The sequence below is a fragment of the Haemaphysalis longicornis genome, unplaced genomic scaffold (assembly GCF_048455015.1).
Source record: "Haemaphysalis longicornis isolate Haplotype H1 unplaced genomic scaffold, Haemaphysalis longicornis Haplotype H1 scaffold_8, whole genome shotgun sequence".
Taxonomy (NCBI): domain Eukaryota; kingdom Metazoa; phylum Arthropoda; class Arachnida; order Ixodida; family Ixodidae; genus Haemaphysalis; species Haemaphysalis longicornis.
The window spans coordinates 108637354-108653348 of NW_027526445.1; the positions used below are offsets into that span (position 1 = coordinate 108637354).

Here is a 15995-nt window from a genome sequence, read left to right on the forward strand (position 1 = left end):
TTTCCCCCATCTTCCGCCTTCCTTGCTCCTTTCCCCTTTCAGCCAAGCATAGTGTCGATGTAGTAGGCCGTTAATGTGTCCTGACCTGCCCCTCTAATGGAAAGGGGATTCTGTTTTCCCTCTTCGCCCGTCAATGACGTTTACGCAACCGAGATGTTATAGCTACGAGACAGGCGAAAAGAACAGGCTTCGTGCGTGTCGCTTGCGTGAGCGATCAAACGCACGAGACTCTCATTTTCATTTTTACCTCAAGGCAGCCTCTGTGGCACGGGTCACAATCGACAGGAAACGATGGCGAGAGAGAAGACGTCTTAAACGGCCTGTAATGGTCAAGGTGAACATCTCTGGCCCTTCCCTCTTCCTCTCTTTGTCCTTCTCTCCTTTTTGTCAGTTTTCGCGGGTTTTTTTCCTGTCTGTCTGTTGTCTTCTGCGGTTTGTTTTTGTCGTCTCGTGCGAGACTGGAGAAAGACAGCGCCGCTTGCCATTTTTCCTGGTGGGTGAGAGGTATTAAAATGAACCACCGTTTACGTTTGTCGTTCACTCAGAGCGGGATACATCCTGAGAGCAAAGGATCCGGCTATGTCTTCTCACGGCGTGGTGTGCGCACTTCTCGCGGCGGCTTTCCTGGGTGAGCAAAAGGCGACCTCAATTCTCGATTACTCGTAGCTTCCTGTATGACCTCAATGAAGAAGCTCGTGTATAAATTTCTATGTATTTCCTGGATCTAACTCCACCTGGATTGTATAGCAACGTGATTGTGAGGTTAACATCCTCCAAGGTAGAAAAAAGGAACTGTGATTCGCATGATTGCCGGGTCTGTGGTAGCGGCTTCTTGAATATCCGGGAAAGGTAGGCTGCATTATAACACATGTTATGAGAGATGAGGGCATGGAATGGATACGGCGTGCGATAAATCTCAACTTGAAGCGTTTGTAGTAAATAAGGATGGAGCAACTCACCAGCAGCGGGCCATTTGGAGCTATAGACATCGTTGTAGACCTGCACGACGAGTTAAAAAGCAATTCAATGAATTTTTGCCGTCTGATAAGTCCCGATATTTCAAATGTGCCGGATTTTAATATGCGAGCTTTAGCTCAAACAACTCGAAATCAGTTAGCTCTAAACAAGAGCAAAAATGTGGCAGCGCACTATTGGTACGGTTGCCAATGTGTCTTATTGCAGTGTAGGCGTCTGCCGGGCCGAACGTTTTCAGTGACTTACTTTCAGAGGGCAAATTTCAGAACACTGTAAAATAAGTTGTTTTCCAGGGTGAATTCCCACCGTCACAAGGGAGTCTGTGACGGTTCTTTGTGCGCGGTTTGTATTGTGCGCGGTTCTTTTTAGATAACACAGCCCATGGCTCACAATACCATGGCGAGCCCCCAAAGTTATGGGGCCGCGAGAAACTTTTAAGCTGCCCTGTTGCATTGGCCGAAGAAATAAATTATTCCTTATCTGAGATCACTACTCAGCAGTTACAAAACGTTGTATGGGATTGGGCAATGAAGGTTGCTTCTTCCTACATTTAAGGCGGAATTTTTTCCGGATTCAAGTGATTCAACCTTGAACCACGATATCCTTTCGATTACTCTATACCTCCGTGTCCCTCTCCTTCGCCACCAGGGCATCTATGCCCCCTGAGACAATGAAGCCATTCTTTCTTTCTTGTCAAAGGTATCAAAGCCTTTGGGTTACGGACGATGACAGCCGCTACGACGGAACGCCGGCTCTACTTGGGTCCAGCGAGATAGCTACAATGACCATGCAAGCCACTAAATTGTTCTTTATTTAAAAGGGCTCCACAAAACCCTAACACGCTAAGCTTTCACAAAAAGGTGTAGGGGCCAGAAACTGACAGCACCAAGATCTTTATTCTCGCAATGATGCAGCTTTGCCTCAAGAACCCAGTGGTGTCGAAATAAATCAATAGCAGAACATAGCGCGACATCTGATGTGCTTTCCATGAAAACGTAATTTGAATGCATTGCGTCCATACTGCCAAACAGTTCGGCCCCGTGTCCCAGGAGTGCCTTCAGATCGATTTCATGACAAGAAATGAGACGTAGCTTGGTATAACGCCACAGGTAAAGAGTTGTGCCAATGTCAAGTTTCTGGAAACACTCCTGAGCCCCACTGCTTCCGAATTTGGAATCAACAACATAAACAACTACTCGACAATAACGAGGCATATAATTTCTAACTTTTTATGCGTACTTGATGTCTTCATAAGCTTCAAAAAGTCTAAGCAATTATAGGTGTAAGAAAGAAACATCGGGTCTTATAGGTTCCATTAGAGCTGTAAAGAGAAATGTGCACGCAAAAAAATGTAGAGCTGCTTCAGAATCCAACCCTTAGGTTACCAAAAGGCCATTATCCGTGACGGGAATAGTAAAACAAAAGTTGCCCCAATATGTTACTGGGTAAATGCTGGAGGTGGAATGTCTCATTCCAGCACCCACCTAGCAAACTTGCCACTTGCACACAGTCTGGGCCGATGAATCACTGCAATTAGCTCACCAAATCCTTCAAGTGCTGTCTTGCTTCCTTCCATGCTCGCAAGTTTTTTTTTAGTGCTGGGGTAAGTCAGGCCAGAATATTTCCTGCATGATTTTGTGAGGCTTGCTTGCAGTAGCCATTTTATTACGTGTCACCAGAAAATAATTCTGACGTAAAGAAGCCGGAGTGAAAGGTCATAGTAATTTGGAATGCTTAATGCTCATCTACTCTGAACTCCTCCTTCAACTACACTGCAAGCATGAAAGGCTAACCCAAGCTCTCTAACTCGGTCAAGCTTTTATCATGAACCATGGAGATAACTTGGTTCTAAGCGTTTTTCTTTGGGCATCTTGAAAATTTCAACGCTGAATGCGACATTATTGACCTGGTAATGCTAATACGCTGTTTCAATTTGGACTTCATAGCTTCGCGCATCAATGGTGCTTTTAAGGCTAAAATTATTTAATCCTTTAAAAGTTCATTCCTGTTATACTGTTGCCTACAGCGCTTAGTTCTTTGCGTCGAATTGGGGTTATGTATTTCTGGCCAGATTACACTGTGTTTTGTAGTTTTTGCCTAATTGCACAAAATTTCTTGCTTTAACTTGTTTTGATTTCTTGTTCGCGGTGAATTCAAATTATTTTCTTCGCCCAATCAAATAATTTAACTTTCTCGAATTCTTGTCTGGGAAATATAAGTTTGTTCAAATAAAGACAGCGGGAAGGCTTGACAAAGTTCTTCAAACGAACCGACAACTGATTTTAGTTGAATGAATATTCGCTAGTTCATATGAAAGCCAGCGTTCTGTATAGTGAGGTACCAAAACGAATTCTTAAATAACTGGCTGGAAGTCAATCAAATGTGGCATTAGACTTTCTAATGTGTGAAAGTGGTACCATGAACTGTTATACGGGGTCGGCACTAAAGTACAGATACAAACAGCTCCGTTGATTTCAATCGGTTTTTGAAAGACTGCATGATTGAATAAAAATACTACATTTCATTTTTTGCTTCAGCTTAGCGAAATCCTTAACTACCCATTTTCCTTTCGCGAGCAGTTCAAAGTACTTTGGTACTCGGCCCACTGTCAAAGTTACCAGCATTCGTCTTGGTAGCATACTTACGGCGGCAGATCTGCAACTTCCACTTTCAAATGTTCTAAAGCCCTATCACGGAAAACTCTTTCGGTTCAAAGTGTGTTAAATCATTCCCCCTCATTTGGGATAGAAAGCATATACTTCAGAAAAAGCAGCGGTCTCGCTCTTTAATATCAGTGCAAACAAAGAACTCCAATCACCTATACAGCATAAGACCATAACACTCTGCCTTTTGTACATGGGGCCGCAATGTCTGAACATATTTCAATCCGTTGTCTCATGCCGTCTTCCATGAGGACACCGGGGTCTACTTAAGCACAGCTTTATCCTGACGCTGTATCCGCGCTACATCGCAGGTGTTACCCAGGGCCAGCTGAAACCTGGATGCAAGATCGAACAGCTCCGGGCGTGTGGCTCTGACTACCTACCGTACGGAACTCGGGAAACGTTGGAAACGTCGGGCGAGAAGTTTAAGGAGGCCTGCGTGTAAGTTTTTGTGGTTTACTTTGCGCGTTGCAATGAGGAGTTCCAGCACTTATTGCGTACCAATTAAGTCTCTTTTCTCCCGGTTGATTTGTTTCGCAGTGCGTCTCGACGCGTTGTTTCCAGGTTTCACTCATTTGCACACCTTAGTATGTGCGCAAAACTAAGCTCTAAATGGGAAACGAAAACTTATTAAGCTGCGAATTTTTTTCGAAAAATGTTGTGACGGAAGACAGACACAACAAAAAACGTTGGCTTGGTTTCTCGGGCAGTCAAAAGACTAGTTCGTATTTGTGCCTTCACATAAATGGTTCATCATAACCATGCCGCACTGCAGAATAATCTGCCTACACGGTTGTCATCTTTAAAGATAGTTCAGTGATCACTGCCACATCGATATTCCGCAGGATATCGGCTGGGAAGTTTTCCGTCTCCACCAAGACACGGCGATAATTGTAAAAATGAAACTAATATAACCTAAGAGGGAGCATGAACCATTCTCCGGGAGAGGAATGCCGAGTAATAGCTCACCAGTTAAACGAAATATAAAAGCCAAGCCCAAACGCCACTACATATTGACCATAACTGATGTTACGGCGACATGGGCAAACGCTTTCCTTAATATTACAAACCCTTATTTACATTGTCTCACATCAAAACACAAAGCGCCGAGTACGATCGGCTTCACGGGATGTAGCAGCTTCATTAAAGGAACTGTGGAGATGTTAGGGAAAAAACTTCTCACGGCCTACAGCGATGTAGCCTAAGCGACAAATGCGCGGATGACGTTCGCGGTAGGCTCCTTCCTACATGCGCCTTCCGCCCGCTGACCTTTCCTCTTCCAATAAACGCGACAGCTAAGCTCTTCATCGAGGTAATGATAACGCAGCAGTTCTTTTCGCATCAGCCCACTAATGTCACTGCTGTTTTGAATCTGGGTACTTATTTTTCTCGGCAGATGCTCGCGAACTTTGTTCCCATATCCGGCATTACACGTGAAGTAACTAGATCCTTATGATGTTGACATAAAAGATTTCGCCCTATCGGCGACCTGCTAAGAACCATCTCCACGAACAAAAATAACATTTCCTATAGGAGGACCTCATATTGTGCCCACGTCTATATCAGCTGTTTTCGTCCATCACGCCCCTACGTTGGCTCCTGATGTGGGGGAAAACCAGCTTAGCGGAGGCCATGATCTATTCTTGTGTATTGCTTAGTTACGTCGGAGGATATGCGAATTCGGTCGCCGGTGAGAGTAGACGTCAACATCTTCCTAGTAATGCCACCGCGGAGATGTCCTTCCAAGTTCCAGCGAAGCGCGTTTGCCTGCCCAGCAACTCATTATCGGCAGCATCGTACGACAGTAGGTTGCAGCTTAATGCAGAGATGTCGTCGGGCGTGTGTAAACTAGGCAAGAAAGGAGGCTCTCGAGGGATGGTGCTTTTCATTTATACAACGGATCGTCATTTCCACTCTTAAGCCTTCCGTTGTTCCATAAATTCTGTAGACCTTCTGGCGCTAATGAGATGTGTAACACAACGCACACCTTCCGTAGCACATTCTTTTCTTAGCCAGTGTTATCCTACTTGCGGCTCTTCTTCCGTTTTGCGTTTCGGCCTCTATCGTGACCGCACCACGAACAAGGCTCCTGGATAAAATTTTTTCGCCTACCCTGAAGCAACTGAAAACCTGCATCTATCTTTAGCAATGCACCCTAACGCAGCCGAATAGCTTGGAGACCACTGATAAAACCTCCTCGTGAACCGGCATCAAAAAGTAGGCGCTGATCTGATCGTTTCGTTGCAAAATTCGTCGAAGCACGATACTTTTCGGTCGTCCCTGCCACATACCTTCCGCTTTACTCTCTCCCGCCAATACCTCACTCTGTTCTCTTCCTGCCTCGGTCGTGCAGGGCTAAACGCATTGAAGGCGCGCAAAATTTAATCCAATATTCCCGCGTTATCACTCGCCATCTTTTGGGACCTTTTTGAACTTAATCGAGCCACGAACCCAACTTGAAACGTGTTTTTTTTTGTTTTCTTTCGCCAAAACTACATCCACGTCAAGTTTTATAGGGAGAACTGTGCTGGTATTCGGTATAATTGCTGTTTTGCCTCACATATGCGTAAAATTTTCTTTTTGATGATTAATGTTGACAGTAGGAAGGGTGTGACCAAATATACTTGTCTGAAAATTTTTTCACCTATGGAATCGTCTCGTTCATGAGTTCCTTTTAACTTTGGCCGGCTGGATGAATTGAGGGACAGACAGACGTACAGAGAGGCGGCCACACAGACAGGAAACAATTTTTGCGGTTAAGTGGCCCAAGAAAGACTATCGGTTTTAATGACAAAGTCTCCCGATGTTGCGCACACTCCTCCCACACCAGCTGCCAGCTACGGCTCCGCATCACAAGATTGGTAAGCTAGTTGGTATATATAGCCCCTAAAGTGGAGCCAGCAAAACGGACGCAGCACAAGAAAATTCACCCACATAACAACGCTGGATACAACAGTGTTGTGTGTGGGCCTTCTTTTCTTGTGCTGCGTCCTATTTGCTCGTTGCAATTGAAGTACTATTGGTCACTTTTCCGAAGGAGGGCATTCCAGCAGAGACAGCGCAGTGGCTTCGAAGACTGAAGACATGAAACACTCCTTTCTGAAATTTTGCCAGAACTGAAACAGCGATCTATTTTCTTACCAATCGAGCTACAAGAAGAATTAATTTCCGTTATTTTGAGTACTTATTTACAGGTAAGTGTATTGGCCGAACCGCTGACCACCAATAGGCTACCAGGGTAGCAGAATGGCTCCCGAGGGCCAGGCCTAGAAGTGCCTTTAGTCGATAACTCCATGAACGGGTATGAAGTAAGATCATTCGCTGTCAATGGCTGTTTTGGAAGATGTCAAGGCAGGAGCCGCTAGAAATCTATATTACAAGCGTTCATTCGGCGGCTGATATAAGAAGGTAACACTGATGAAGGATTTCTCGCGTAAAGGGTGATAGCGCATACGACCTTGCAACAGCAGTCGGCAAGCTGAAACACTCTGATACTACCTGTGGCCCCAAAACAGTCAGAACCGAGGCCGTCTCTATGCAGGCATAATATCATAATTTGGAAGGACACCCATCGAATAAACAATTAAAAGATAAGGGACGGTCCAGACAGGCAAGGAAGAATTGGTCCCAGGTTTTCATCCCAGAAAGGAGAAACTATTCCTCTCTGGCTTTCTTATTGTTTTCATTTTTCTGCCCTAGATCTTTCTATGATACCCTGACCTTCAGTTGCAAGTATGTGTGTAGGGGGATGCTTGCAGGTATGCGTGCGTGCGCGCGTCTGTGCGAAATCTCCACTCAAGACACAACACTAACACCCTGACGGATACCGTCACAGCATTTACATATCTACCAACCGGGGTCTAAGGTGTGTCACTATTTCCACAGATGTAAAAAAAAATGAATTCCCCTTTTTGTCGCAGGCGGGACAATCAGCAGATCAAGTGCACCCTAAACTTCGTCGAGGAGTGCCTCGAGGGGCTGCCACGTGTGGCTGCGCAGCTCGCAATCAAGGCCATGGACGACAGCTACGAGGCAACATGTACCGAGGGAACCGAACAGAACAAGCGTGAGTAGTTTTCTACACGCCAGATAATAAAAACAACTTCACCATACCTTCATAAAGGAAGTTTAGAGGAGCGTGAAAGCTTTCCCTCATCAAAACTGCCTCAAAAGTGCGTCGAACCTTCGCTGAAAGTGCGTCTAATCGACCGTCAAAACTTTAAAGGACCAAATTGAAAGCGAAGAACGAAGCCATGCGACAATTTTTCGTGCACTAGGTATGCATGTAAGAACGATCTAAATGTAAACCGATACGTGGTTATGGAGGTAAATGTATCCTATTGTACTCCTTCTTCATGCTCCATGCGTGTACTTTAATAACTAGAACCGTTCCTTTTTCGCTATTTTCAAGTAAACGTTTTGGCAGAACGGCAGCCCGATTTCACGCAGGAGCAGTAGGTTCAGAGATCTTATCAGAGATTTTCAGTCGACCAACCAGTCTGTGGGGCAATGCATTAGTTCTTGTACCACACGCGATCATTCCCACTAAGAAAGCTATCGCTTTAAAATGTCGCCGTAACTGCCTTTCTTGTGATAGAAATCCTGTTTGACCTACCCGAACATAGTTTAAAACAAGTAAAGTGCGTGGCACAGGTAAGCATTTATGCGAATACTTCTGGTACTGCTCAGTACTTCGCAAGAATACCCAGATTATGCCGTATAAAAAAGAGGTAAAAGGACACAAGGCGTCTGTTTTTTTTCAGCAAAATCCAAAATGCGTAAACTTGTCTTCAGCTCAACTGACTAACACCTTGAGTTCGGGATAAGCCGTAAAGTAGGAGTCAAGAAAGGAGCGCGGGGCACAACGGAATAGTAAAGCCGCTGATCAGGCACCTTCAAAATGCGGTAGGAGCTTATTCATAACGCCAACAATTTAACAGTATGGCGTACGGAAGGAATTAAATATATCGCTTACAGGCATGGCTCAAAGGTACTACTAGGGCTCTAACGCTGGAGAATAAATCACGTTCCATTATAATAATCAGTCAGCACTAAGAAACGCGACACCTCACCTTTTATGGTTATTTCCACTTTTCTTGTTCACCAGTAATAGAATACAAAAAGGTAACCTTCGTCTTTGTGTCTCTCTCGCGCAGTCTACAAGAATGGTGTCGCCTGCATGAACGCCGCCGGTGCCAAGCTCCATTCGTGCATGTCCATACTGGGTGACAAGCTCCAGCGGGGAACAAGCAAAGCTCCGAAGAAAGAGGTCATTCACTACTCGTGCTGGTAAGTGCCCAACGTAAGAATGCGGATGCCCTTAAATGTTGAATAGCCGCTCCATAATGCCATTCCCGTTCGCACACACATTCTCTCGAGTCTTACAGGCCTTAAATTTGTTTAGTTTTGCATTCATGTGCCTTTGCTGAGGGCGTCTTCGAGGGAGCGTCCTCCGATAACGTACTGCAGAACATGCTCTTCGAAGCAAGCCCCTGACAACAATAACCGGCTGACTCCGACCCTGAAATTTATAAAAGCAAAGACGTTTTGGTTTTGAAAAACAAAATCGTCTTTGTGTTAACACACTTTCATGGTGCAAGTCCCTTTTTAATGGTTGTCATGCGCTCTCTTCGCCACATGAGCTTCCGTTTAACTCTTTAAGTTATCCACTTCGGCCTGGCTTACGGCCAGATCGCGATCACCCAAGGTTGTCTACAATGCTCCCGTACGGTCGCCGAAACGTCTTTGATTTTATGAACTGTCATTGTCGCAGTCAGTTTTAATTGTTGTCACGTCCTCTCCCAACCGCACTTGCTTCCATCCGACTCTTCATTTCCTTCACAAACAAGCACCTACACTGCGACTCTTGGTGTGGGAATGCAATCGACTAAACGGCGAGCAAAGCGAGCACCGCCCTTCGGAAGTCTTCTGTTTGGACGAATGGAGAACGCCAGCGGTGCACCAAAAGGGAAATATTCTTGCGTTATGGGGCTTCACCTGTGAGGCAGGTCAAGTTCGCACGACGTAGTCACCTATTCCTTAATCACATTTCTGAAGCCAGCCAAGCGCCATCTTTTGGTCAACAAATTTCTTCCTGCTCCTCCTTCGCACCCCTTTTCCCTTCACTACTGGTGCTTTCTACCTCGTCTTTTCTTTGCTAATCTTAAGGGGCCTGATGGATTTCGAGAGACAGTGCTCGAATAACGCAAGCAAGTAATGTGTATCAAAACTGCTGTGGACAATCGACATGGAATTCTCATTGACATTGCTAGGTACTAACCAGATCAGCCAAGGCCGTGCGCTGACATCGCGTTCCCCGTTTTACCCAATATTGGAATGGTCCGACGTCCATGACGGATGCGATGATTACCGTATTAGTTTCGGAACCAAATCTTCTTTTTAAAGTAGAATTTGACCCTAGAAAAATGTTTAAAAAAGCCAATTGTTCCCCTCTTCTATTCTAGGAAATGAGAGAAGTCGTGAAAGCGGGCGTCTGACATTAGGTTAGCAATGCTTAGTTTTGATTCAATATGTTTCGAGAATTTTTGGTTTCCGTACAGAGTTTAGCGGAGTCTTGATGGCACGTACAAAATCTGAAACCACCTTGCGCAAGTTCTGTGCTTTGTACGGATCAATAACTTCGTTTCGTTAACTTGCCTTTGTAAATTGGGGATTGCGACAGCATTTCTTGTGGGACACAACCTAACCCAAATTGCAAATTTAGTTCCTTAAACAGACTGCTTTATCACGATAACAATTATGCTAATTTTATCACCAACTTCTAAAAAGTAAGCGAGGTAACAGAGAAACGTATGAAGCAGTGGCGACTCCTCAGTTACATTCCGTTGATTTCTCAAATCCGTCACACAATTTTATTTGTGCTATGGGCAGCTCCTGACCTAAGTCACCGCCAAGAAACATCTGTGGGTGATTCTGCGGGCACCTGTAGTTCCCTTTGATGACGCGACTTGATTGATTGATTGATTGATTGATTGATTGATTGATTGATTGATTGATTGATTGATTGATTGATTGATTGATTGATTGATTGATTGATTGATTGATTGATTGATTGATTGATTGATTGTATCGGTTAACACGCCGACACAACGCAGGCGATGAGGCGCGCCGTGGTGAAGGGCTACGGAATAATTTTGACCACCAGGGAATCTTTAACGTTCGCCGAAATCTCCTACACACGGGCGTTCTTGCTTTTCGCCAACATCAGAAAATCGAACCCATCGAACCCATGTCCTCGTTCTCAGCAGCACAACGCCTTAGCCACTGAGCCACCGCGGCGGGTTTATGGCCCGACTGCAATAATAACGTCCAGTTACATCACTGATAAATAGGTTCCTAGTGGTGACCCACATTAGGTCACTCATGTCCATACTACTGCAGCTTATCGGGAGATTTGAAAATTTGCAGTATTTCTTTCGCTTTTTGTTTGAGAAAACGTCTTTTTCTGGAAACTTACGTTGACAAACGTCTTCTCTGATTCCACCAAATTTACACGTCCACCATACATGACCAAAAAAAAATTCGCCGTGTATGTGCTCCTTTTGTTGCACATGTCAACAAAAAACGACAGTGTTGATGGGCTTTTGCCAAGAAATGCCTCCCTTCACTTTCCCGCTCAGCTCTCATGTTGTTCCTCTTGCGTAGCCCTCCTGCCAAAGTAAAGACGGCAAAGGTTTGCTTCAATCATTTTAAATTAACCACGTTCTACTGCTCCAGGTAGGGTGTCTCGATGCCAATGCTGCCGTACGGCGGAGATGCGCGTGTATCGGGGCGCCCTACTTAAACGTTGATATAACCGCCTTGCCCTACTCCACGTGCGCTCCAAGCAGGACGTGGAACCAATGTAGTGGAGCTTTTCGCACCTGTTGCCGGTTGATTTCTTGAAATGGCTCCAGAAGCTATAGTGGCGCGGGCGACAGAAGGGGACGGCTTAGTGAAATTTTTTTTCTGCAGTTGATGAAGTATTTAATTTTGCAAAAATCAAGCATTGATGATTTTTTACAAAAGAACACTGCAAATATCACTGCTGTATTATTTTGCTTTCTTCTATTCGCGTAATGTCTTGTTCTTCTTCAACAATGTTTACAAGTATGAACATTACACCGGTCTTAGATGGGTAGATTTAGCTGTGACTATACAAGACTATAGCGCAGGCCTTGTTTTACTTTCGCCGAGTTGGTGAATCGAGTCACAGGCAGGCTAAAAACAGACCAAAGTTTCTGGGTTTAGGTAGCCCAAGAAAGGCTATCGTATTTTAAATAATGTAATCGAAAACTATGTTTGAGGCTGGCCTCCCGTTCCTGTGAGGGCGAGGCAACGCCGCACCGGTATTTTTTTGCGCTTCGACTTTCCCACACTTTCTGCGCAACATTACCAACATTTTTTCATACCACACACCAATGCACTGATGATATGACCACGCATAAGCGGCTCTCGCGTTTTTAAAGTGAAAACAGGCATGTTCATTTTAATTTATTACTCGCCGGAAAGTTTACCAGTACAGCCGTAATCTACATGTTTTTACCTCCATCACGTGACGTAACCACGTCACCCTCGTCTCGACCATGCGGATAGTTACGGCTTAGTACGCGAATCTGGCGCCTTTTAAATGGCTTTATGCTTCCTACGAATTCTCCACGGGTTGTTTGTTTCCCACACGGCCCATGTTTGCAGCAATGTTTAGAGCCAGAAGTCTTTTTTACCTAAGAAATTCTTTGTGAGCCATTAAGACACAAAATAAGCTTTTTTTAATTTGAAATAACTACATTTTGGTTGCTCACTTAGCAACACTAAAACAACGAAATACGTTTTTTAACCGAAGAAATGCAACAAGTATTGCATAACGATGACATTTCTCAGGACTGACGTGATCTTAGCCAGCACTAAAAGCTAGCTATCTCTGTGTTTACGCAGGTTAGCATTCAAATGATACGATCAAACGAAACTAGGCGCCCCATAGGAACCACCTGTCACGTTTCTTAGAAGTGACCTTGTTGGATGGCGGCGAATATCAAAAACACGATTGTGTTAATTCATAGAAAAATTTATAGAAGCACCTGGCGTCTCATATGCTGCAAATGTTTTCTTTGTTATCTGGAATATCTCTGAATTTTGCAATCACAATCCATCATCGTTACGGGGACAGTGTTTTAACTAAATCAAACTTGTATTTTGTCTTGATGGCTTCATTTAAAGCTTCATTTGATGGCTTCATTTGATGGCTTCATTTGATGGCTTCATCTTGATGGCTTCATGTCAATCTGCTACAGGGCTATCGTAGCTGCTCGTAGCATTGCTAAGGTTTCGGACTTATTGCCTCTCCTTTTCCAAGTCGAGTAATGCTATTACGGTGGCACCCCAGCTTCCTTAAAAGCACGCGCGCACCACTAACATGGTTTTATGATTTCAACTTCGCCTGTGCTTCCAGCTCGTACCACGACGCTCTCCAGTGCGTGGAAGAGGCGCTCGCCGGCTGTGACACCGACGACGGCAAGGAGTTCATGACTGGCTCCATGGAGAACATCTTCGGCGAAACACTGAGCCTTGTGTGCGGCCAGTACTCTCGGGGATCCAGTGCTTGCAAGCAGCTGCCTGAGTTGCCGCAGCTGGGCGCCGATGAGCCCAAGATCACCAACGTAATCGAACAAGCTATTCAGGTCGCCAGCTCGCTCGGCAACTAATTGTGTCTTTGTCTATCGCCATTTCACTGCATCTGCAACGCATCTACGAGAAATTTACGCCATCCGTCGCTTTCGAGCGGGAAGGACCTTTAACCCCCGTTTCGATATTGCTGAGGACTGTGTTTCCGTACATGAGCGAAGGCTTAGTTATCCTGATCGGCGATGCTCTTGTATTATAAACTAAACTCTTCATTGCCTTTTTTCGGGCGAAAAGAGAAGCTTGTAGCTGATCAGCTTAGCTACTCTTATCCTGGGCTCTTTTATTGGCATTCCCATGGAATTTCAGCGACGTAATTCCCGCGCATGGACTATTTCTTACGAAATTCCCTAATTCAAAGTACTCCAAATCTTTATTTTCTTCTGATTACGTTCGTATGTCTGGTTCATCACGTAGAACTCGAAGTGTTTGTTTCACCATGCACTAAAAGAGCCCCCTTGTGAAATATGTCTGTCTTGCTGTGTTGGACGAGCTTCAAAGTACGTATAAGGTTTCGTTTTTTCGGTTCGCTTGATTCCGAAGGATTTAGCATATGGTGCAAAGGCTTGTGCATGTAGGCAGTGTGCCGCTGTTACAACTGAGGGCAGTATGCTGTTCTTTTCTTAACCGGCAAAATATTGTTTCCTAGAGAGCGGTACACGAACTCCGCCTGCTTCTTTAGGCAACGTGTGCGCCTGAGCATGTTGTTATTCCTAGTCTGATTGTGCGCGTCGTTCAGCTCATAAAGTTAAGACCATTTTGGTGCCTTGAAAGTGTTCTCGCAGCAAGATAAAGTGTCATTAAAAATTAACGACAAACCTACGGCACAGTGAAATAATCTGAACGGCTGCAGTGTGCACACACAGGCGGGTTTTTACTGTGATACGTGCTGGGTTATCACGCTCTCGTACAATAAAGATAACCCTGAAACAATGCAAACGTGTGACTTTTCTTCGTGGTGAGTTTCGTCTGTTTGAGAGATACAGCGACAGAGAAGGTTTATTTAAAATAAAAAATTGGTTGGAAGTAATAACCTAGACGTTGTGAAGTGCCCGCACACAAATGACGATAAACGTATAAGGGAACTGAAATATTTTCGTTTCCATACATTTTTACGTAAAGGCCACCCTAGTCATCCTTAAGGAAAAGGAATTTAAAACTCTTTATGTACGGCTTACCTAAAAATATCCGTAGGCAGGCGGGAAGAGACCACGTGGTAGTGAGTGCTCCTGAATCCGCGCCAGGTTTATCAGCCCTCGTAGCGTCCGAGTCTTCGTTGTCGCTTCTGCGCTGCCCTCATACAACTCAGAAAACTGTATTTATCTTGCGGAAGGTATTAAAGGGAGAAACGAGGGTGGAGTTGGCTTTCCGCGGAACCAGAAGCTTCTGTCCCGGCCGTGGTCCTGCCGATCTGCTTGGGATGGTCTTGCAAGGCCGCGCTGCTCAACGTCACTTCCCATGTTTTTATAGAACAAGGTATTTCCTTGGTGTGCCGAATGACTAGGCGATATCATACAAGGTGGAAGAGGGCGGCTTTTTCGTTACATTTAAAACACTCCTCCCTAAAAATGTCTGGGAACATAAGCACGTACCAGCCTGTATTTTTGTGAACATGTGTTTCTATTCCTTCTCAGTATATGTGCTTCGTGAGTGTTTGATCCTATGTAAGGTTTGAGTAGTGTGCTCCTCTCAAGTCTTTCTTCTTTTAAGGCGCTCTCCGTAAGATTCGTTTCATGAAAAGGCGTAGAAGTCTTCTTAGTAACTCGGTTTTTAAGGCTTCTCGAAGGCCAGTCAGCGCTCTCGTTTCCTTCTAGGCATTTGTGCGCAAGGCCCCACGCGATGTGGGGTAGGCGGTTTCGCTGTTTTGCGGTGACACGTTTGAAACCGATAAGTAATATGCCCGCAGTGATGTTTTTATGGCCCTTGTAGAGTCTGTGATTATAGTTAGGCTTTGTTCATTGTTTCGCACCGGCTACTACCCGTAAAGGTAGCACTGGTTTCGGCTTCTTCAGTGTCCTGTCTTGTAAGCACGGCATAGTCTATGCCTTTGAAGTAGGCAACTGCGGCAATAGAAGAATCGTGTGGCCCCTTGTGTCAGTATAGACCATGTTTACATAATTTACGGTTTTTCTTCGGAGAAAGTTTCTTCTTCTTCTACTCTTTTTCTTGTTTAGGGTTTTGTTGGTGTTTCTGGGAATGGCCAGTGTTTTTATTACTTTGCGTCGCTTGGCTGACAGTACTGTTGTTCTGAAATAAATTTCTACCGGGGACGCAATGTTGGATATGTTAGTTTGGCCTGTGCGGGTTTTCAGTAGTCCTTCCTGCTTCGCGAGCAATGCCTCCCTTATTTCTTCAAAGGTGTTACACACTCAGAAATCGTACAATTTTGGGTTAGTTGTGTATATGGGGAGTCCCAGTGGTAGTTTATATGCTGCTCTAATTGTCGCAATATTGCTCTTGTTCGGGGGTTATCCTTTTGGATGTCGACAGGTAGGCTGTAGGCTACTTCGCCTTTTATTGGGGCTTCGGTGTTTCTCCGCGTGCCCTCTTCTGTCATTCCGTTTCGTGATCTGGTGATCATTATAAAGCTCTCGGCTAGTTCTTTCGGGGTTTTGGCGACTCTTTTACAGTTTCGTCGCCTCCATTGTTGTGCTGGATGACCGTGACTAGGATTATCAT

General features: G+C 44.8%; 1 protein-coding gene across 1 annotated transcript; it reads left to right on the top strand.

Annotated features, from left to right (window-relative positions):
- The first annotated feature begins 473 nt into the window (after positions 1 to 473).
- Positions 474 to 14255, top strand: LOC144149968 (uncharacterized). The gene is made up of 5 exons (XM_077681723.1): positions 474 to 628; positions 3950 to 4079; positions 7559 to 7704; positions 8795 to 8927; positions 13087 to 14255. The coding sequence occupies exons 1-5, from the start codon at positions 580 to 582 to the stop codon at positions 13337 to 13339; spliced, it is 711 nt and encodes a 236-aa protein (XP_077537849.1). The 5' UTR covers positions 474 to 579; the 3' UTR covers positions 13340 to 14255.
- The last annotated feature ends 1740 nt before the right edge of the window (positions 14256 to 15995 follow it).

What these genes read in the sequence shown, in the direction of transcription:
- LOC144149968 (XM_077681723.1), top strand. Translation starts at nt 580, where the DNA reads ATGTCTTCTCACGGCGTGGTGTGCGCACTTCTCGCGGCGGCTTTCCTG. An exon ending in TCTCGCGGCGGCTTTCCTGG is followed by an intron (nt 629 to 3,949) that starts GTGAGCAAAAGG and finishes GCTACATCGCAG; the next exon opens with GTGTTACCCAGGGCCAGCTG. An exon ending in GTCATTCACTACTCGTGCTG is followed by an intron (nt 8,928 to 13,086) that starts GTAAGTGCCCAA and finishes CTGTGCTTCCAG; the next exon opens with CTCGTACCACGACGCTCTCC.